Source organism: Cryptomeria japonica, chromosome 3 (assembly GCF_030272615.1).
Source record: "Cryptomeria japonica chromosome 3, Sugi_1.0, whole genome shotgun sequence".
Classification (NCBI taxonomy): Eukaryota; Viridiplantae; Streptophyta; class Pinopsida; order Cupressales; family Cupressaceae; genus Cryptomeria; species Cryptomeria japonica.
Genome location: NC_081407.1, coordinates 953600183 through 953625015, shown reverse-complemented (window position 1 = coordinate 953625015; position 24833 = coordinate 953600183). Strand labels below are relative to the sequence as shown.

Below are 24833 nucleotides of genomic sequence, written 5' to 3'. Positions count from 1 at the left end.
GAAGGAACAAAGTGGTTGTTAACGTTTTCCCAGTCTTCATTTTGACAGACCGGTAATTAGTAAAATGTATAAACCGGTAATTGGTAATAAACCGGTATTACTCTGTGATGAGTTACCAACCGGTATTTCTGTGATGAGTTATCATCCACCAACACTTTGGTGGTGATTTTGTGTCATGTTACCAAATGTGTCTAGATGTACTGAACCTAGGAACTTGCAATGTAATCCTGTTGGACCAACATGAAATCATATTCCTTTATAAGGACATCATGTCTAGGGTTTTAAGAGTTGATAGGGTTTTAGAAGTGCATGAGATTTTTGTATGTGTGATAACAGAAGAAAATATTAGGTCTATGTGAAGAAACAGAGTGTGGAGATATTGAAGACTGAAGTAATGCTAAATATGCATTAACAATGAGCTAACAAGGATCTAATCAAGCATATTGTGCTAGTTTCTAGATCACTTACTTGTTGATCACTCACATCTTCGACAAGTCTGAAACCCTTAACTGGGTAAGCCTGGCAAAGCCTTTGTAAATCCTCTAACAAGGTGGTTCACAACTATGGATCTGAAATCCTCTCACAAGGTAGTCTTTAACAAGACTTATCTCCTAACAAAGATCTAGATTCCTAACAGGATCTATTTTGGTGAAGAACATTGTATGACCTTAACCGGTCTGGTTACTATTCTGCAGATAGTTACTTGTGAGTTTCATCTCACCGTGGTTTTTCCCGTTTGGGTTTCCACGCCAAAACCTCTTATGTTATGGTGATTGCACTCTTGTGGGTGAATTCTTTATTTTCTGTTTGGTTTGCATTTATCTTAACCAGTTTGTTAGTAAATCTGTTGTACTGGTTAACTGCTAAATTGTTTAAGGGTTTGAGTTCACTAATTTTTGGTATACTAATTCACCCCCCCTCTTAGTATTCATCAATTGGTATCAGAGCCAACCTTTCTATAAGTTTAACCACTTGGAAGCAGATATGGGGGAATACACTGTGAGGGAGCTTACTCATCGTCTCACTCAGACTAAGAAAGCCTTTGATGAACTTAAAGTCAAATATAAAGCCTCTCTAGCAAAGAGAAGAGAGCATGCTGAGAAACTAATGGAGCTTACTGAAAATAGTTCTTCTGATGAAGCAGACATGGAAGCCCTAGTTGAAGAAGTTGAAAAATTGAATGAATCTAATGCTAACCTGAGAAGGGAAATGGAAGGACTGACTATCAGAATGTGCCAAGAGCTTGAGAACTGGAGGAAAGCTGAAGACCTGGTAAAAGACAAAGATCATGAGATCTCCAAGCTGAAGCAAGAAATCAGTGCCCTTACCGCTCATCTCTAAGAGAGTAAAGTGGAAAAAGAAGAAATGCAAGGTGAACTAAACATGGCTATTTCTAAGAATGCAACCTTGAAGGAATCCAATGCTACTATTTCCAAGGAACTCACTGAGTCAAAGGAAATACTTGCCAAATTCAATAAGAGTACTATTAAGCTAGAACAAAAGCTTGAATCAACAAAACCAGTAAAGAATACCATTGGACTTGGTTTTTCTGGTTATGAGAAAGGTGAGACCTCTGGAACAAAAGATGGAGCATCAAAGAAGCAACTGACACCAAAGGATAAAGGTAAGCAAAAGTTTAAACCTGTTTGCTTTAATTGTCTCAAGGAAGGACATACTGCTAATGTGTGTAGAAATAAGGCTTACAATAATTTTCCTTATTTTCTAAACACTAAGCCTAGATCCAATAGATTCAATGGTAATTGTTATGCATGCAACAAGTATGGGCATAGAGCATTTGAATGCAGGTCTGTTATGCACAACACTGGGAGATATCCTCAAAGGACTCAAGGAGTTTTTCCTGAATCCTCTGTGAATCAGAATCCAAACTAGTATATTGCCTATGACCATCAGTCAGGTGGTGGTGGCTATCAAGCGACAACCGGTTGGAGAGCAACCTATTTGATTTGCCATGGTAGCGGTCACACTGCTGCAACATGCAGGAGGAAGAATGGTAGAATAAATAATGGACCATGGAGAACACCTGGAATGGTATGCTATCATTGCAACAAACCGGGACACCTTGCCAGAACCTGCAGAATGAGAAAGAACCTATCAGATGACATACCGGTCACTCCAGAAGGGAAGATTGATGTTGAAACCATTCAAGCAGGAATGAATAAAACATGGAAAAAGAAACCTGAAGAAGTGTCACGAGATGAACCAGTTTTTGCACCTAGTGTGGAAGTCTCTGAACCGGCAAACTAAGCTTCAGAAAAGCTTAGGGGGAACAAATCGGTGAAATGTTTCGAACCCCTGATTTACACCAGTAAAAGACCTTAACCGGTATGCATTACCTAACAATCGACAGAAGATTGCGAAGCGATAAAAGGCAAATTAGGGTTTGTGCCCTAGCGGTGGAGCATTTATTATGGTAGGTGAAGAATTCGTTTAAAAGGGATTTTCAATTCATTTTCACTTATCAATTTTTCGAGCGAAGAATTTTTCAAGAGTAGAGCAACAAAAGGCGATTCGACTTGTGATTCAGAGAGATTTCAAATCTTTGCTGCTAAATCGGGAGATAGTGTCAATCAATCAAGTGAAGAACACAAAGCGGTAATCCAACAACCGAAGTGGTGTGAAGAGAAACTAAATTTGCAAACCCTAAATCTTGAAATTCTGAAGGTATTTCTTGAAATTCTTGTTTATCAGTTAATCATGACTTCTGCATCGCACTCCAGTTCTAGTACACCTGTCGATTAAGCAGATTTTATCCAATAGAAGATGAAATACAATGCCCTATCCCAGATACCCGCTGGAGTCATAGTGGAAGATGATATTTCAGGGTACATTGACTGTAAACTGGAAGACCTAGGATCCTTAGCAATTCATTCCCAGCTAGGTCTATTCTGTGGAGATGACAAGAAGATTAAACCGGAATACAACATCCTGGAGAGGAAGAAACTTCACAATGTTGTGTACTTTCTTGAAGAATTCATGGAAGATCACATCCGCATCATCCTAAGCAAAGTGCATGGTGACAAGATGTATCTCGAAAGGACACATGACATTACGCTTGAAACCATTCATGTCGTCACCGGTTTCTCCAAAACTAGTGAGGTGCCAACCCTAAGAAAAGTCATCAAGACTGAAATGACTAAGCTCACCGGTTCTGTGAGCGACCAACGGGGAATGACCTTCAACACCATCAAGGATGATTTGGTCAAGTATGCTTGCATGGTGATCGGATACTAGACGTTTTATGCTAGGGGAATAAACTATGTCTCTGCTATTGCGGTAAATCCCGCCCACAAAATGATCATGGAAGATGTGTCATTTGATCTATGCACATGTATGCATAAGCAATTGTTAATAAACATGAAGTCTATCAAACAGGACAATGCCCTAAGATTCAAATTTGGACAACTTTTGGTAGGTTTGTTTTTCTACTTTTAAGGCTATTTTTTGGGAGTCGGCGATAGTCAATGGTCTACTGACGAACCAGTTACCAAACAAATTAGAGAAAGTATTCAAGTGGTGGGAACCAGTTATCCTAAAGTCTTGAATAAATATTTTGATGAATTCAAGCAGAAGATGAGCCAGCAGATGAGGATATCTGGCGATATTGTTAAGAAGTATGAAGAGGGCATCTTCTTTATCATCAGAGTAGATGAGTGCATAATGGAGGCCGTGGAGCCCAGAAAAAAAAAATTTGAACCCATGGTATGACATGCTAGATGGGTACGCCTCTACCCTACTTGCCTCGCCTCTTGATCTGAAGAAGAAGAAGAGAACCAACACCTACTTGGAAAGGATAAAACCGGTTGAAGAACCTTTAGTAAAGAAGGGAAAGGCAGTGCCATCGGTATCGACATCGGTTACCTCAGCAAGTCCTAAAGTGACCAAGTGGTAACCTGCCAAGAAGAAATCAGAAGTTGCACCCGCCAAGGTTTTTGAAAGAAAGCGGAAGACCAAGAGCAACTCATCGGATTCTGAGGATACAGAACCTGAAGTACAACCTAAGAAGACCAGGCAAACAAGGAAGAAGGCAAAGACAACCAGCAATGAATCGACATCGTCAGCACTGGTAAATATAGACATTTCCTCTTACAAACCCTTGACACATTGTCAAAGGACTATCAAGAATGTTAGGAGAAAAGTGCTAAGTGATTTAATATATCACTTTGATGATTTTAATGATAATGAAAAAGAGGAAGTTGAACAGGAAGTCATCCAATATCTATGTATTAATGACCAGTCGCCATCAGAAATTAGACCAGTGACACCAGATTCTTTATACAATTCTTTAGATAACAAATGGCACATTGCCATTGAAAAAGAACAGGAAATAAGAGAGTAAATCTTTGCACAATATTTTCCTGATTTGTTAAATTTTGAGCTCTATAAAATCATGGATAAGTACAAAGGCCTCTTCCTCATGAGAAGAAGAAGACTCTTGTTATTGGAAGACAAAGTCTATGAAGTGGTGAAAGATACACACCCCATGCCAAAGCCGCTCTAAGATTGCACCAAGTGTTTGAGGCCAACAAGAAGGCCGAACAGGAACTGGAAACCAAAAAATTGGATGAGGAATTTGATGATAAAGGAGAAAGAGTAACAGAACAGGTAGACACGATTGATGTTGATGCGTTAGATGTTGAAGATGTCACTCCAAATGCTGAAAAAGAAAAAGCAGACAAGGAGAGATAGGACAAAGAAAAGGCTAACAAAGAGCAAGCGAAACAAGAAGAAAAGAAGAGGAAACAGGAAGAGAAGGAAAGGAAATAGGAAGAAGAGAAGAGAAAAGAAGAGGAAAAGAGGAAAGAAGAAGAAAAGAAGAAAGAGGAGGAGAAGAAGAAAGAGGAAGAGGAAAGGAAAGAAGAAGAGAAAAGGAAGGAAGAGAAAAAGAAAGAGGAAGAGAAAAAGAAAGAAGAGGAGAAGCAGAAAGAAGAGGAGAAGCAGAGAGAATAGGAGAAGAGGAAACAAAACAAGGAGAAGCAAAAGGAAGAAGAAAGGAAGAAGGAAGAAGAGAAGAAAAAGAAAGAAGAAGAGGAGCAAAAGAAACTAGAAGAGGAAAAGCAAAGAGCCGAAGAGAAGAAGGAAGCATCAAAGAGCACACAAGTGGAGACCCCAAAGGCAACTGGTGGTCAAGCCAAACTGGCTGGCATCACCAGTCCTATTGACCTCCAATCTGTAAATGAATCGGAGCTGCTCCAAAGCATTAAGCTTGCACAAGAGCGACTAGAAGCATTAAGGAGGAAAAAGGAGCAGGATGTTATTCAAACTACGGTTGACACTCTTACCAGTTTGATTCTCGGTACTAACCTCCCCAGTACCGATTCCTCTCTGGCCCAACTAAAGCTTCTCTGCACAGTTGTAGAGGACCAGGTACAATGCCTGGAAGAATTTACTGAAGCTAATGCACTGAAGAAGCATCAAAAAGCACTAAACACTGCCTTAGTGAAGAAATTGAACGAGCTTCGGTCTGAACTTCTGAAACAACAGAAGAACATAAGAGATGCTATGGATGAGGGCAAGTTACTGTTAAGCAAAATCAACCAACCCCATGTATTTTGTGATGATGTGCTTGCACAAAAGGATAAACTGCAATCTGATTTACAGGCACACATAAGCACCTTTAAGACGCCCTATGATTCTTCTACTACATATGGGCGAACTGTGCACCAGTATCAGCTTCAGTTTGCCAAAATAGAAGTGGAGATTAGCAACTGGGCAAGAGATTTGCAGGAGCTTCAACTGGTTTTATTACCTAAACTGCAAATTCTTCAGAAGTGCTTTCTTAATCTGGAAGCATTAACAACCACTCAAGAGATGAGCACAATTGATGCCATGGAAGAACAGGTATCACAGATGCAGATGGAAAGTGAGGTGGCTACCTCATTACTAGAGTCATGGTCATTATCCATGAAGACTTTTATGCAGGATTTTAAATATGTTTTTGATAAGTTTCACTCATTATTGTCATAAACCCTTATTTATTTTAATGATAATGAGAAACAGGGGTTATTCTGCAGTGCTTTGTCATTATTGGCAAAGGGGGACTAGTATCTAAAATTTTGGTGAATGTTATGTATACTTTCATGTTATTTCTTTAAGGGAGTAGTAAACATTGTATTTTCTACAAAAAAGGACAGTGTATATTCTTAGGGGGAGTAATTTTGGTTATGACATATTTTTGTTGTAAAACACTTAGATGTCAAAATTTTCCTAAGTGTTGCCATCAATGCCAAAGGGGGAGATTGTTGGCATTTTGATGATGTTGTGATTGTCATTGATGGACACACACTTGTTTTATGATCACTTTCCTATGCATGAGTTATGCTCAGCCGATAATTGTTCCAACCGGTATTATGAATTATAGTCTTTAGACTATCAGTGTTTTGCAGAAAATGTTTACCGGTCACAAAGCGGTATGAAGACCTCAAGCGGTTTGAGGATCCAAAGAGGTACGAAGGAACAAAGCGGTTGTTAACGTTTTCCCAATCTTCATTTTGACAAACTGCTAATTAGTAAAATGTATGGATCGATAATCGGTAATAAATCAATATTACTCTGTGATGAGTTACCAACCGATATTTTTGTGATGAGTTATCATCTACCGACACTTTGGCAGTGATTTTGTGTTGTGTTACCAAATGTGTCTAGTGATAGTTCTGATACTAATTGTTAGGTACAGATGCCAAGCTAACAAGATGAGAGGGGGGGGTGAATCATATAAACTTAATCTTCCATAAAATCAACAGATTCAACCTCAGTAGCTTAAACAAATATATGTAATCAAAACTATAAAACATGCAACCTTAAGAACACATAATCATAACAACACTCATAACACCAGATTTAACGTGAAAACCCAAATAGGGAAAAACCACAGTGGGATTTCAGACCCACTAAGAAATATACTCTTCTAGAGTATGCTCGGTTAAAAGCAAATCCTGTTAAAGATTACAAACACATTGCTAGATGTGGCCTGGTTAAGGGATTTCCCTCAGATCTATTAGGATCTTCACTTTGTTAGAAGTGACCTTTTCAAAGAATTTCAAACACTCATTTAGAATGTCACCTTGCTAGAGGGTTTTACAATTAAGACTGTCAAGTCCACTCGGTTAAGAGATTTTTTGTCACTTTACAAAATAACAGTAATAAAATATATCTGCAACTTCACATCAAAATTGCTAAAGCAGATTCTTATTTGCTCAATACAATCTAGTCATATTACTTATCTTGTCCCTCTGTTGGGCTCTATACTCTGTTAATCAAACAGGTCTTCAAGCTTCTATGCTCGGTAATCACTATGTAGCATCCCTATGCTTACACTTGCCCGCATACATTGTTTATCAATAGTTCCTTATTTATAAACAATTTGCTAACCGTTGAATCTCCTTGATCACATATCCCATGATCAATCATAGCCATCGGATCTTCAAACTTGACTAGGTTCAATGTATCCTTCGATCTGAAAATGTTTTACCTCATCTTGGAACTTGCATATATTTCTTGGAACTTGTGCTAAGGTATTGGCGGTTCAATATGAGCTATAGATCTTTCTGCCGATCTTCCATTGCCATGGATTCTTTAACAAACTTCATGCACAACATACCAATCATTTAATCAATTCTAGCTCATTAGCTTCCTTCATTAAATAACGCTTTTAATCATTTAATGCATTCTGTTACAGCTCGGTTGCAACTCGGTAAATACTAAACTTCACTCGATAGACCTTCCATCTTCATTAACCGATAGCGATAACCTTAGGGTTTACCGACTAGGTTCTTTGCTTGGTAACATAGTATAGTATTAACCTTACAATCAACAACATATGTAGGATATCAAAACAATCTAAACATCATGATCTCATCATTGTCTAACTCGGTAATAGTTGCCCATTGAATAACTTATTTCTCCCCTTATTCATCACATTCTTTCTGTGTCTTTTACCGACATCTTTATACTCATCAAATCATACTTCTTAAGATATGGCAACATCATACTGAATTAAAAAATCAATTTCTTGACATCAATGACAAAATAATAATATTAAGACAGTAAACATCCTTAATCAGTTATATCCATAATCATCAACAACCTTCTCAATATCCTAATTGAAATGCCAACATTTAGATGCACTGAACCTAGGAACTTGCAATGTAATCGTATTGGACCAACATGAAATCATATTCCTTTATAAGGACATCATGTCTAGGGTTTTAAGAGTTGATAGGGTTTTAGAAGTGCATGAAATTTTTGTATGTGCGATAACAGAAGAAAAGATTAGGTCTGTGTGAAGAAACAAAGTGTGGAGATATTGAAGACTGAAGTAATGCTAAATGTGCATTAACAATGAGTTATCAAGGATCTAATCAAGCACACTGTGCTAGTTTCTAGATCACTCACTTGTTGATTACCCACATCTTCAACAAGTCTGGAACCCTTAATTGAGTAGGCCTGACAAAGCCTTTGTAAATCCCCTAACAAGGCGGTTCACAACTGTGGATTTGAAATCCTCTCACAAGGTAGTCTTTAATAGGACTTATCTCCTAACAGAGATCTAGATTCCTAACAGGATCTGTTCTGGTGAAGAACATTGTATGACCTTAACCGGTCTGGTTACTATTCTGTAGATAGTTACTTGTGAGTTTCATCTCACCGTGATTTTTCCATTTGGGTTTCCATGTCAAAACCTCTTGTGTTATTGTGATTGCGCTCTTGTGGGTGAATGCTTTATTTGCTGTTTGGTTTGCATTTATCTTAACCGCTTTGTTAGTAAATCTGTTGTACCGGTTAACTGCTAAATTGTTTAAGGGTTTGAGCTCACTAATTCACTCCCCCTCCCCCTCTCCCCCCCCTCCTCTTAGTATTCATCAAATATAAGCTTAAAAGAATTCCAAACAAAAAAGCAATTTTTTTTTTTTGGAAAGTATGTATATATATATTAGAACATTTCTTTCAAAGGGCACAAAACTAATGGAAATACCTAGAATGGATGAATGCATGAATGAAAGATTTTAATGACGTCTATGAGACTAAACAGTCTATGGGACCAAAAACAAACACTCTTAAATTACCTCTAGATTCTTTTCGATGTCGCATCTCCTACTATTGATTTTGACAAGGACGTTGGCCATCTGATTAATCCCATCTTATGATAAGTAGGAGGTATTTTCCACAACAAGTCAAACTATGATATTGCTATTAGGGTTCAACTGTGTAGTTTTTGAGTCAAACTCATTGACCCATGTTTCATGAGTAGTGGTTCACAAGAATCCATCTCTAATGAGAATGAATGGTCCACTTAGCACTCATGTGAGATGGGTTCTTGTGAACCACTACTCATGAAACATGGGTCAATGAGTTTGACTCAAAAACTACACAATTGAACCCTGATAGCAATATCATAGTAATCCCATCTTCCTCAAATAACTAGTGCATATTGTCAACCTTTAAACCATTTTTGTACTAAGTGCGAATATCTTCACAAATTGTACATTCCATGATGAAGTGCCATTGAAAATACAAACCCTTTCCTCCTATTACTTACAAATTTACCATTGCAAGTAAGATGTCTAAGAGAGGGAAGGTATCATTACCTATATATATTTCATTTTTGGTTGCATGTACATTTATAAATAAAAAAGAAATTCCTCCGCATAAAAGGGAGGGCAGAGCAGAACCGTTGACAAGGGCTGGTCCCTAAAAGCCAAACAAATGGAATCCAATCCCTATAATTGAAACCCCCGGGGATGCTGAACTACACTATTTGCCTAAAACATTTACTGCGTGTTACAGACACAGGCACCGCATTCGAAACCCTCAATCTAAATTACAAAAGCCCTGCCAAAAAATAACGACAATCCCAGCCCAAAATAATCAGAACCACCACCCAAAGAGATTACTCGAGAAACACCCAAGAAGATAGAACAAAATAAATTGGAAACAAAATCCTGGCCAGAGACGCGCTTGTATCGGTTTGGTTATGAATTGCGTAGGGTCAAGAAAGAGATCAAGCGTTCCATGTATGGATGTGGAGGTTCTTGAATCTCTTTCAATTGCAGATGATGAAGACGATGAAGAAATCCAGCGGCCTCTTGTTAAAAATCCCAGTAGCAACAAAAACAGTAACAACAACATTGTTAACAGTGGCAATCATCACACCAGTGCTCTTAGCGCTGTTGTTTCTCCCGCTGCCAGCAGCGTCCACGAGCTCCTTGAGTGCCCTGTCTGCACTAATTCTATGTATCCGCCTATTCACCAGGTATTTAATGTTTCACCTATTTTATTGATTTATTTGTTTAGGGTTCATGGAATTCCGTTTAGTAAAATTGGGTGTTTGAAATCAGTACTGGGTGGAAAATGCTACGGAATTTTCAGTATTAGGGTCGAATTATGTTATGGTGAATACTGGTAACTGAATGCGGAATTTTCAGTGCTGTTTTTTCTTTTGTCATTTTCGTTCCCCTGTGGTGTTAGTGATACGAAATGCAATAGAGTTTGAATCTGTTCTTTTGTTTTAATGTGTTAAATTTGTATGAAGAAAAGCTAAGAATCGTCTGTATTAGGGTTAAATTCAATATTTTTACATTGGGCACAAAAATTTCCAATGTTCTGTCCGAGTTGTTGTTAATGACGTGGAAATGCATCAGTATTTGATTTTTTTTTTTCTTTTCTTTTATTTTTATTATTAATTAATTTTATTGCGTTCTTTAAATTTATTGTTAAATTCCGTGGTAACTTTGGGTTCTTGAATCTAGTAGCAGGTCAAAAAAGCTATATAATTTGTTTCAATTTTGATATGTTGTGTGCATAAATTTCATTATTTTTGCTGCAAGATATTATGAATGACATGGAAATGTAATGGAGTTTAAATCTGTGTTTTTTACTGCGGGAAATTTTGATGCTTGATCTAGTAGTAGGTCAATCATGCGTTAGAAATTTTCGCATTTAAGTAAAAATTATTGTAATAATAGAGGATTGAAAGCTCTGCTGTCAATGAGTTGTTATAAGATAAAGACAATAATTGTTAGGTTTAACTTATTTCAAGTTTCTTACATTTTTTAGAGAATTACCAGTTCTTTGGCTGAAGTAATAACGACAAGGAAGTGCAATAGAATTGTAATCTAGTTTGTTATTTTTTTTTAATCATTTCACTGTATGCATGTGAAATCAGTATGCAGAGGATAAATGGTTACAGTAACATTGCTTTAGTATTTTATTAAACAAGTGGCTGGGTTTTTATTGCTAAATAGGTAAGTTTTATGGGCAGTGGCAGCAGGTTTCATTTGGCATGTATCACCACTGTATGGAAATGAAAAGTACACAGTGTAGATTTCTAATAACATTTTAGAAGACCCTTACACTTCATTGTTCAAATCAACATCCACTTGTGGAGTGGTATGATAGATTACAATCTATAGTCAATCCACCAACACAGATGTACATTTCTTTATGAGCCGACCCAGTGTTTTGTCAAAGCTATGTGGCTTCCATATACATCATACATCCATCATGCAATTGTGCGCATGCACAAATACATGCTGTTTTCCAATCAACAAGACAACAGTGTAATAAAGTATGCTGGTTCTTCACCTTAAATGTTGACTGATGTACCATCCATTGGCTGTGATGAACAAGTACTACACTTGTAATCAGCTATCTTAATTATATGCTTTCTTAATTTTTGATACAGTGAACTATTTGCAATGGAATGAAAATAACCTAGCAAATGAATTAACACACATGAAAAGAGATATTACTACAAGAATCCACCATGGAGAAAACTAAATTGGAAAAACTCCAGAAGAGTAAGATTTTGTCTCCTGATCCCCATCTCCATTAGCACTATCATCTTGCGATTTTGGCAAGTCAGTTTATGCAATCTGAGCCTTCGAATGCGTTTTAGATTTATTAGCATCTCTACAATGCTCATCTACTTTACTGTGCTTTAGATCACTGGCTTATTCAACATGCTTGATTGTTGCTCTTATTTGTAGAGTGATACTGCAGGAACTTATTTGAAGATTCATGGAACACCTTTAATGACCTAGGGGCGAATGGTTATGTTAATGGATCAGCAAATGAGTAATACAAAGTATTTTAGATTACTCTCGCATGAATATATGAAAGAGAAATCTATCTTTCCCTTTTTTCTCATGTGGAGCATGTTCAGATGTAGCTGAACTTATTTGAATGTTTCTATACCATACTGTATAGGCTTGTGCCAATCTGAACTTTTCATGTACATTAATTTTTAGTCGAAATGTTATCTCTGATATATCCTTCAAATGTGTGGGCCTTAGGATGTACGAATCATCCATGACCTTCTCTACACATGTTGCCCTATTCCCATCTCTGCACTCTACTTTGCTGAATTTTGTCTAAGAGGTATAAAGCATGCCTTATGCTATTCATTGTGAGATTGATGACATCTATTATCCTACAAATAATAAGCTCCTTTTTGGAAAAAAAGACAGCAAAGATTTGTGGTAGTGTCAAGACATGCCAAAAGAAATATAAGAAGTGGAATTACAAAAGTAAAATGTGATTTATAAAAATTAGGCCAACCCATGAAGGCCCAAATCTCATACATGTCATTCTAGTGTATACAACAACATTGCTAACTCAAAGGGCTTGACAAGATGGGTTTACATTCTAACATTCCCTTCCTCAAACTCTATCTTGGCAATTGGAGCTAAGTATCGTAATAATTAATTATTTCATTATGGGAATATCTGTTTACCATTGCTGTGCATTGAACCTCTTAATAGATCCATTTGAATTAAATTTATAGTCTTCAATGCTCTTTCTCTTAGAATAGTATACCAATTTGCAAGTTTTGTTCTTCATTGTGAAATTGTATTTTTCTGCCATAGCTTGGTCCCATTCTCCCTTTCTGTTAGCTCTTGCGTAGGACTACAGATCATAAGAATCATCACCCTATTCACGTGCTATAAATTAGGATCATAGACAACTAATCACTATATACAAAATAGAAAATTAAATAAGAATTGGAGAAAGCATAGAAATAATGCATTACACTATATATGTATATATATATATATATAACAGATCATGAGTACCATCACCCTATTCATGTGTTATAAATTAGGATCATAGACAACTAATCGTTATATAAAAAATAGAAAATGAAATAAGAATTGGAGAAAGCATAGAAATAATGCATTACAATATATATATATATATATATATATATATGTATGGGGAAAACCCTTGTATATAAAAAACATCACACAAATATCATTCATTTCTGAGGAAACTTACAATAATGTTTTTATAGAACAAACATATCAAGGACTTGGTTCTTCCCTTCCTTCCTTGATGGCCTCACATGCATATAAATGCTTTCACAAATTTATCTCTAATGCTCTACGAGTGCCTCAACAGATGTCCGCCATGTAATATATGCATGCAATATGATTTCCTATATTTAAGGCAACCCAAGGTTAGGTCACAATCTTTCACCTTATACCCTTTTGGTTATTAATTTGATTAATAAATAAAATATTTATTTATAGCTAAACTTTATAAATCACCCTACACTTTATATTATAAGGATTAATCTTATAAGTTTATTATTATAAATGCTATTTAGGATCACTTACATTTAATGCAATTTCCTAATAAACAGTATGCTCTTATTTCTCCCCATTAATGTTTTAGGGGGTTCATGTTGTCAAATTTTTTTAGAGAGAAAAGACAATGTGGACTTTTGATAAGTCTGCCGTAGGGATAAAAATATATGCCAAGATGAAGATCATGCATTTTGGACTATGTGATAAATCTCTTGTGATAATTTAGATCCTAGTTTCCTTAGAATGATGACTAAAAGGATCTTATAAAGATTTTGTTGGGGCCCGAACCTCCTCAAAATAGCCCATTAAGTTGTTACAATATTGCCCTTAGGTCTTATGTACAATATAATGTCCTTAGATCTTACCGATGCTTGTAGATCTTACAAGTGCTAAGTTAGGTGTCACATGTAACAAAATTATTTTACAAATGGAAGAAGGAATAGAAAGGAAGATAGACATAGTGCTTGTAGGACTTACATAGCCTAGGTCTTATTTAGTGCTTGTAGGTCTTGCAATGCCCTCTGGTCTTACACGTCGAATTAGCCACTAGGAGGTGTCATTGCTATGAACACTCACCTCAATGGCAACTCCTTGAGGCCGAGCATTCTAATAGAGGCATTTCATAGAGATTTTATTCAATGGTTGGTGGGATGCAAGCCCATATCTCCAGAATCACAATATGTCTAACACTTGATAGTTGGTTTAATCGAATTGGAGAGTAATTTCATTACCGAAAACAACTTTTTTTCTTGAATGAAATGCCCAATCTTCAATGTGCATTATTTTTGGATGCACAAGAATTTTTGGCAAGAGCAGAATAGCTTTTGTTATCATATAATAAAATGGGACTGTCACTAGTATCCATATGACTCTTCCAATAATCTCCTAGGCCACATTGACTCTTTTGCAGATACTTCTGTAGGCAGCCTCTATAGAAGAGAAAGCTTTAGAAAGTTATTCATCCATGTGATACCACTTGCACCATAGTTTGAAGACATATCTTGAGGTGTATCTCTTATCAACAGGATAACAAGTCTAGTCAATTTCACAAAACCAAATATAATTTTGTTTTGGTTCAGGAATAATAAAGGCTAAAGCTAATTGAAACTTTGATATACTTTTAGTATTCCTTCTACTATTTTTCAATGATTCAAAAAATGATCCTGCACAAATTTAGATGTGGAACTTATTGATGTTGAATTTAGCAGTCAGATATAACAGAATTCAATGTAAACTGAAAATGTAATGAAAACACAATGCTCATAAACACAACACAGCAATACCCTGGGAAAACCTCCCTCTTGGAGGTTGAAAACCCAGCCTTAAAATCCAATTATATTATGTCAAATATGAAGGCAATTACTGCTGATTGTAATTAGGTAGGAGGGGCGGATTCCAATTGCCTTAGGCAACATTGGAATCCGCCCAAAGGGCTAGCCCCTCTTTAGCGTATAGGGCTGGGCCCTCTCTCACAAGCCACTCCCTAACCTATTCCTCACGCCACCCCAAGGGAAACATGTTCCCTCTAAATAGGGCCGACCCTATATTCAAAAAGACATTTCGCACAAAAGAAATAAAAGGATAAAAAGAATTAATGTCAAAGCCGACCTAAATAGGTCCTTCGCCTCATATAAATAAAGGACAACTTTACTTCATTTGTACACTCACTCATCTACTCTCTCATATGCGAATCTGATCTCAAGGACAGCGAACTTAGTCTTTTATCTGCTGGGCATAAAGCGATCCATCTCTGCTGTTAAGGGAGTGGTCTTCATCAAGCGATCTGCCAATTGAAGGACCTGCTGTTCTGAAGTTGATTACAGTCATCAGCTGGAGACATACAATTCATTTCAAGATCAAATCCTTGGTTGCTGGTTGATACAACAGAAAGGCAGATCCGAAACTGGTTAAGGGGCAGATCTGAAACCACTTGAAGATGCCATTAGCCCTAAGGGTAAACTGAGATAAGTATTGTAATCAGATTATTATTCATAATCCATAATCAGATCTCAGGATCTTTTCTGGCTGGGTTTTTCCTCCTAGGAGGTTTTCCTAGGGTACTTGTGTGTTGTGTGTTCATTCTGTTCATTTCTCTACTTTTGCTTAATTCTGGAAATTCCTAAACACTAACAACAATTAATATTAATCTGGAAATTAAAGATAAATTCTATTTTTTGAGTATTGTATTAATCTAAAGGATTAAAAACAACATGGTATCAAAGCTATAGGCTAGATCAACTTTCAGATTTCAGAATTTAGTACTCTTTTATTTCCAGATTGTTGTCTCATTCACAGGTTAGGTCAATGGGGCTGAAAATTGAAGATAGGCTTGATGGAAATTTCAACTTTGCTGCATGGAATGTTCGAATCATGATTGCTCTAGACGAAGAAGATCTTCTTCATTTCATAGAAGCGAAATAGCTAACTGAACCTACGGATGCAGCTGAGCTAAAACAATTCAAAAGGGATGCTGTCAAGGCCAGAAAGCTCCTTATTGATTCAGTTAAAGACCACCTAGTTACCTCCATTGCCTCATTCACTACCGCAAGAGAAATATTCAGTCATCTACAAGGTACCTATGAAATTAACAATCTCAGTAGGGCAATTACCTTAAGGCAGCAATTACTAAATATCAAAATGTCAAAAGAAGATTCTGTTATGTCTTATTTTATGAGAATTTCAGAACTAAAGAATCAACTAGGTACAATTGGACATAACATGGAAGACAAGGATCTTGTTATGATTGCCCTAAATGGTCTACCACACTCATGGGAGTCCTTTAATCAAACCATAAGTGGTAGAACTGAGTTACCTACCCTTGATCGCTTTAAGAATGATTGCATTCAAGAAGAGTCATGTCTTATCACAAGGGGGCAATTCAAAAGTCCTCATGCAGATGATCAACACATGCTTGCAGCCCAATGCAAGAAAGGTGGAAATTGGAAGAAGCATTATCCCAACAGGAATAGAGATTTCAAACCACCTATTTCTCAACATTCTTTGAAGACGCCAAGAGATATCTTTCGTGTTCAATGTGTCGGATGTGACAAATTTGGTCACTATGCTAAAAATGTCAGAATTATCCTACGGAAAGAGAAGCCAACTTAAATGAAGTCTCAGAACAAAATGATGACTTCTTATTCATCTCTGCCATGTCAAGCAACATATCCATAGACAATAACATATGGCTGATTGACAGTGGTGCTTCCAGACACATCACAGGCTACCGTGATCACCTTTCAGACTTAGTAGAAAAGGATACCAGTCTACATGTGGTAATTGGTGACGATGCTCGATATTCGGTAAGAGGTTCTGACTCTGGTATTTCACTTTACCTTAGTGATATCTTATTTGTTCTTGGAATTAAAAGAAACTTAATTTCCATTTCTGCTCTAGAAGATAAAGGTTATCAAATTGCATTTTCTGAGGGAAAAGTACTTGCTTGGCCTAAGAAATCTAGTTTTAAATTTGCTCGTGTAATTGGTAATAGATATGATAGTTTATATAAGCTCTCTTCTAACCCTGTTCAAGCCCTCATTAATGAGGCTTCCGAATCTTGTGAGCTATGGCATAGAAGACTTGGCCACTTACACTATCAAGCACTTTCCTCCCTCGGAAAATTAGTCAAAGGTATGCCTAAACTCAGTCAAATTCATGACGATACGTGCAAAGGTTGTGCTATAGGTAAAAATGTTAAAAACCCTTTTCATAAAAGTGAAAGTAGAGCTAAAGATAAACTAGACCTTGTTCACTTTGATTTATGTGGTCCTATGTCTTTAGCATCTCCTAGTGGATTTCTTTATTATGTAATCTTAATAGATGATTTCTCTAGGAAAACTTGGATCTGCTTCTTGAAATCTAAAGAACCCGATGAAGTCTTAAGTAGATTTAAAGAGTTTAAGGCATTGGCTGAAAACACCTCTGGTAAAAGAATTAAATGTTTAAGATCTGACAATGGAGGTGAGTATACCTCCGGTAGCTTTCATGATTTTTGTGTTGAGACATGAATTAAGTGGGAGTTCTGTGTTCCATACAATCCTCAACAAAATGGAGTTGCTGAAAGGAAGAATAGAACAATTGTTGAGGCTGCAAAGGCTATGATTTATGATCAAGATTTGCAGACCTTTCTATGGGCCGAGGCTTCTAGAACAACCGTATATATTCAGAATAGATGTCCTCACAGTGTTCTAAAGAATATGACTCCTGAAGAAGCCTTCACGAGATCCAAACCTGACATCAGTCACTTAAGAATTTTTGGAAGTCCTGTTTATGTTCATGTGCCCAAGGAAAAATGAACCAAGTTGGAGCCCTCTGGGAAGAAAGGCATGCTAGTTGGATATAGTGAATCCTCCAAGGCCTTCAGGATCTATATTCCAGGTCAAAGGTATGTTGAGGTAAGTAGAGATGTTACTTTTGAAGAAGATATTGCCTTTAAGAAATCAAAAGGTTCTCTTGTTATTGCTGAAGTTAATGACAAACAAGATATGAATGTTGATACTAACCTTGAGATTCAAAGGGAGCCTGTTGAACCTCCACCTCAAGAAGAGCATAATGATCCACCGGAGCTTATGAATTCCACTGATATACCTAGTGACATTGTTGTTAGCAAAAAAAGGCCACTTTGGGTAAGAAACACCATTCAAGAAGCTGCAAGATTTGCAGCTCCCAGTGGCACTTTCCGAGAAACCAAGAGACCTCAAGTATTCTCCAACTATGTTACATTGATGTGCAATCTCATTGAGTCTGAGCCATGCAATGTTGAAGAAGACTTGAACCATCATGCCTAGAAGCTTGCTATGGATGAAGAGTATCAGTCAATCATCAAGAATGATGTTTGGGACATTGTGCCTAGACCTAAAGGTAAATCTGCTGTTTCCTCTAAATGGTTATTCAAAATTAAACATAATGCTGATGGTAGTATTGAAAAATATAAGACTAGTTTTGTAGCTCGTGGTTTTTCTCTAAAGGAAGGCATAGACTATGAAGAAACATTTGCTCCTGTTGCTAGATATACCTCTATTAGAACTATAATAGCTATTGCTGCAGCTAGAGGTTGGAAGCTACATCAAATGGATGTTAAGATTGCCTTCCTTAATGGTGTCATTGAGGAAGAAGTCTATATTGAACAACGTGAGGGTTATGAGATTCAGGATAGAGAAACTCATGTGTGCAGATTGAAGAAAGCTCTATATGGCCTCAAACAGGCCCCTTGTGCTTGGTATGAAAGAATTGATAAGTACTTGTTAAGTTTAGGATTTGTAAAAATGATGCTAACTCTAACATCTACTTTAAGATATCTAATGATGAAATGCTAATTCTAGTTCTATATGTAGATGATTTATTTCTTATTGGTAAAGATGAACTTATCATTAGATGTAAGAAAGAATCAGCTTCAGAATTTGAAATGAAGGACTTAGGTCTAATGCATTATTTTCTAGGTCTAGAAGTATGGCAAAGATCTAACGAAATTTTTCTAAGTCAAGGAAAGTATACTATTGATATTTTGAAAAGATTTAGAATGATGGATTATAAACCTATGTCTACTCCTATGGAATCTAACTTAAAGAAGTTAAGTGTTTTTGCAGCTAACTCTGATTTTGTAGATCCATCGGAGTACAGGTAGTTGATTGAATCATTGATGTATCTAGTTAACACTAGACCTGACATATGTTATGCAGTGAATGCTCTCAGCCAGTTCATGAGCATGCCCAAACATGTTTATCTTGTTGCAGCCAAGCACATCCTAAGATACTTGCGAGGCACAGTTGGTTATGGGCTGAAGTATCCATTTAACACTTCAATAACCTTGGAAGGTTATTCAGATGCAGATTGGGCTGGAAGTGTCAAAGACAGGAAAAGCATTTCTGGCATTTGTTTCAGCTTAGGATCCGCAGTGATCTCTTGGGCTTGTAGAAAACAATCCTCAGTTGCACTAAGTATTGCTGAAGCTGAGTATATTGCAGCAAGTGTTGCTTCTAGAGAAGCAGTGTGGCTTTGTAAGCTTCTTGTTGGGCTGTTTGGACAACCCTGGGAACCTACAGTTATTCATTGTGATAATCAGAGTTGTATCAAAATGTCCGTCAATCCCGTGTTTCATGACAGGTCAAAACATGTGGAAACTCATTATCACTTCATTCGAGATATGGTGCAAAGAAGCGCCATTCAACTGAAGTATGTCAGCACTGATGATCAGGTGCAGACATTTTTACCAAGCCTCTGTCCAAAGTGAAGTTTGTGTACTTCAGAGATAGACTCGGTGTTTTGGAAAATGAAACCTTGGTTGAGAGGGAGTCTCAACCTCAGTGATACATTGTGTTGTATCAAATCACCCTCTGCGGGCAATGTAAGGTGGTATTGTAATCTTCTCAGGGAGAAGAGTAATTGTTACCATCCTTTGCGGGCAATGTAAGATGGTGGAAAAAATCCTCTCCACCCTCTGCAGGCAATGTCAGGTGGATCCAGTCTATGCTTGTGTGCGAGCTGGAAGATTATATTATGTAGTTCCATTATATGCTTGTGTGCAAGATGGAAGACTACAATATTTTGATTATGTAATCCATTCTTTGCTTGTGTGCGAGATGGAAGATTATGATATTCTAATTATGTTTTCTCTGCCCTAATTAAGAGGGAGTGTTGTAATTAGGTAGGAGGGGTAGATTCCAAATGCCTTAGGCAACATTGGAATCCGCCCAAAGGGCTGACCCCTCTTTAACGTATAGGGATGGGCCCTCTCTCACACGCCACTCCCTAACCTATTCCTCACGCCACCCTAAGGGAAACGTGTTCCCTCTAAATAGGGCCGACCCTATATTCAAAAAGACATTTCGCACAAAAGAAATAAAAGGATAAAAAGAATTAATGTCAAAGCCGACCTAAATAGGTCCTTCGCCTCATATAAATAAAGGACAACTTGACTTCATTTGTACACTCACTCATCTACTCTCTCATATGCGAATCTAATCTGAAGGACATCGAACTTAGTCTTTTATCTGCTGGGCATAAATCGATCCATCTCTGCTGTTAAGGGAGTGGTCTTCATCAAGCGATCTGCCAATTGAAGGACCTGCTGTTCTGAAGTTGATTACAGTCATCAGCTGGAGACATACAATTCATTTCAAGATCAAATCCTTGGTTGCTGGTTGATACAACAAAAAGGCAGATCCGAAACTGGTTAAGGGGCAGATCTGAAACCACTTGAAGATGCCATTAGCCCTAAGGGTAAACTGAGATAAGTATTGTAATCAGATTATTATTCATAATCCATAATCAGATCTCAGGATTTTTTTGGCTGGGTTTTTCCTCCTAGGAGGTTTTCCCAGGGTACTTGTGCGTTGTGTGTTCATTCTATTCATTTCTCTACTTTTGCTTAATTCTGGAAATTCTTAAACACTAACAGCAATTAATATTAATCTGGAAATTAAAGATAAATTTTATTATCTGAGTATTGTATTAATCTAAAGGACTAAAAACAACAATTACAAGACATGAAACTTATCTCCAACATCAGATCAGTTTGCTGTCACAAGAATGAGGTTTCGCAGATCCTAGAATGGTGTTGACAGCCTTCAAGGATGATTCGCTGATCTTCAATGATGACTGCTGCCACACAGTAATATTTGCTGCCTTCAAGAAGGATGTTTGCTGAAGGTGTTGACAGCCTTAAGGATGATTCGCTGATCTTCAAAAGGAATTCGCTGAGCACATAGATGAATATTGGAGAAGTAATTCACTTTTTATGATTGATTGATTATGCCATGCAAATGACTTGCTTATATACTTGACTTGTGGTGTCAACTCTCAAGTCGGCCTGCCTTATTAATTTCTTAATAATATTATGTATACTGCTCAAATAGGTCTTGACCTATTAAGATGTTATTGCTTGATACTCATTTACAAGCTACATGAGTTTGGGCCCAGCCCAATTACATAAATGATCGCTCAAATACATATTTGATTTTACCGCCCAAATTGGGCCTACCTTATTTACAAGTTACAATAAACAATTTTGGGCCCAGCCCAATGTAGATACATTTGTTCATATTTATTTGCTCATATAATCCGATCTAGCTATCAGTTTTCAACAATTGATAGGTATTATTTAATCTAGATACTTTTGGGTTAATTGAAAAATAGGGTTGATCTTTTTTTCATGGTGTTTTCAAGGTTTGATTAATATGAATCTTTAATAAGTATAATAGCTAATATAAAATGATCATATTACTTTCTTAAGTAAATCATGTGCACACTTTGCTTTGAGATACTTGTTATTGATACTTAAGTATAGCTAATCCAAATGATGAACAAGAGTGGATATTTTATCTCCAATAATTAACTCAATTTACTAATAATAAGCAATTCATTTACATATGAAAAAGCTATAATGTTTTGACCAAAATATAGAAATAATAGCCAAAAAATAATGATGATCTATTGATATTCATTTTTATAAGAACATTACAGTATGAGATTGTCACAACCATAAATAGTTATGAATTTCCATGCTTTTTAGTAGTAAATAGTCATCCCACTAAGCATAGAATAAATAAATCATCAAATAAAAATTCTCTTAGTAATGGGTGAGCCATCCTTTTTAGGCTTGCTTCCTGGACAGTTTCTTAGGGCGACAATTACCCATTATAAGTAGGTGCATTATATCCAAGAATTTACCTGGATTTTGTCAATACATAAAGTTTATAAAAAATGCTAAATTCATGCTAAAGCAACTGTTTTTATGGATATAATATATAGAATGTCTCTTTCCCCCACACTATCCGAATGTTGCAACTACTGGTTTAGGGCCTTAATGTGATTGATTTCAATGCACCATTCCGAATAAAGATTTAAAAAAGGTTCAATTATCATTTTATTTTGAATTTATGACTAAGAATTTCATCTAGGATATTTAATGCAAATATATCATTTCTTTGTGAAATAGTCTTTTAACAATTATAGAGATCCCAATTGAGCATGGAGTAGGTGATTAGATCATTTACACTTGTAAAAAATATGACACATAAGTATTGTCCTATTATTGATGCTCTTTAAGTGTTACGGGCACATTTGATAGATCAACAAATATGGTTGTGATGTCTAAGTATCAACAAAAATGATACACGAGCAACATTTATTTATCAATAATTATTAGGTCTATGCTTGTCATAATGCAATAGACTTTTTTCAGAGAATTGAAGTAATTCTTATCGTCATTAACCAGATCTACCTTGTAACCTCTGTTGCAACTCATATGATCCATCATGTGAGAACAGGTTTAGTGCCAGTTACCACTTAAAGGAAATAGGAACTCAAGCAGGTGATAGTTATGAGTGTATTAACAATCATCACAGTGAGGCAATCTCATTTATATTTATTTCTTTCTTACTTTATTGTGGCTACTAAATTAGAAAAGATTTCTCCAGTCATAAAGCACATTTCTTTTAACATAAGATCATTAATGCAAAAAACACATCAGCCATATATCAATTGATGCAAAATATTTCCATTATTAAAGCAAAAGTCTAAAAGCCACCAATCAAGTGGGCAATACTAGCATTAAAATCATAACCAATGCGCAGTTGTGGAGTTCATAAAGGTAGCAAAAGGCCATATGATCTGGTCAAGCAGCTATAAAAATTTGAATTCCCAAGGAAAAGAAGGCAAAGGATTGAAGTAATTTTGGTGCAAGGCCATCCATTTTGAAAGCAGACAACTAGCGCTGAAGAGTCTGCCCCAACCAACATATGGCAACGGGATGTTGACCACGTACTTTACATGATCATGTAAAGGTTTCATATGTTAGGGGTAACCATTTCCAAATTCTCATTACATTTAGTTGTGCTGTGAATAACAAAAAGCAGCAAATAAGCAATCCTATCACTGTTTTCTTTGGAGGACAAGTAATAAGATTGCTATTCATTGGGCAAACACCAGTTCTACCGAAAGAAATTGAAAACATTATGAAATTAAATAACCAGAAAATGCCTGTTTGAAAGTAGAGGAGAATGTTTTTTCATCCTTTATGTTTCACAAAATGAAAAACTATTCAAATGCCTACTTGGGGTAAAGAAAGAAAGAAAAACTTATTCACCTGACTAAACACCTATTGAAATGATGTCTCAAACAAATGCAAGCTTTAGTTTATTTCCTATTGTTGTAAGTAGGAAGTTATTCTAATGTATCACAAGTTTGTTCAGCTTAAGCCCTATATACCTTGCCACATAGACTATTTCACAGAAGTGTTGTACTAGGAACTAATTCTAATGGATCACAATTTTGTTCAGCTTAAGCCCATATACCTTGCCACATACACTATTTCACAGAAGAGCGTTTACCTGAGGCATAAGAAGAGACAATCTCTACTCACATAATATATTGTAACAGCCTGAGAAAATAGCCTTAAGACTGGACAACCAAATTGTGATATAATTGAGGGAATCTGCACACCAATAGAAAACTATTATTTTAAAAAATTAGATGGAATGAGAGCAAAAGACAGTTGCCATAAGTCTTGGAAGCAAAGAAAAAGCTACTGGTATGTCTTGGTGCAAAGCATCTATTCATTATGCATGATTATTGATTGTTAATGCCTACACATGGCATGACGCAACACATTTTCAGAATTTGATACAAGGAATAGATTAACTGGGGTCATCTATGAGTTATCTTCAAACTCGAGACTTTGTGAGAAAGCCTATTTGAATGGTTAGATATGTAATGCAATGTGGTTTTGTTGAGAGTGCAGCTACTAGAATACCTTGTCTCATTTCCAGGTAATATGTATTTGATGTTGGCCACCAATTAGAAGGTGCAAACATTGTTGTTCATCCACTTGTTTGTTGCTACCTGGTTGCCTGCTATCATTTCAAGTTACTTGTTGCTGACTCCCACTTTTGCTTCTATGGCCATGTTTGCCAGCGCTCTCACAGATTTGTGATGTGCCTAAAAAATTCTTGCTTTTCCAATGTTGCAGTGCTTCAATATCTTTACCACCTCATGGAGGCTCAACAGATTCTCCAATTTTCCATAGCTGACTCCAACTCTCGCTGTAATGGATCTCAATTGGTTGCTTACAATTCAAACAAATAGACTTCTTTCAAAGGTTAAATATGAAACTAGCAAAGGCTGCACTTCTTGGTGCAATAATTTTGATTGTAGGATGCACTACTTGTGAATGAAAAGCACAAGGCACAAATGGGTATTCATAGTCTGCTATTGAAGCAGTTTAATCCTTGT

At 36.6% G+C, this 24833-nt stretch overlaps 1 protein-coding gene across 1 annotated transcript in view; it reads left to right on the top strand.

The window, feature by feature from the left end:
- The first annotated feature begins 9635 nt into the window (after nt 1-9635).
- The window catches only part of LOC131035554 (E3 ubiquitin-protein ligase SINAT5), a 51159-nt gene continuing 35961 nt past the window's right edge, over nt 9636-24833 (top strand). Inside the window, exon 1 of the mRNA XM_057967268.2 lies at nt 9636-10270. Within this exon, the coding sequence (XP_057823251.1) occupies nt 9992-10270 (279 nt within the window). The 5' untranslated portion in view covers nt 9636-9991. The remainder of the gene's footprint in view (nt 10271-24833) is intronic.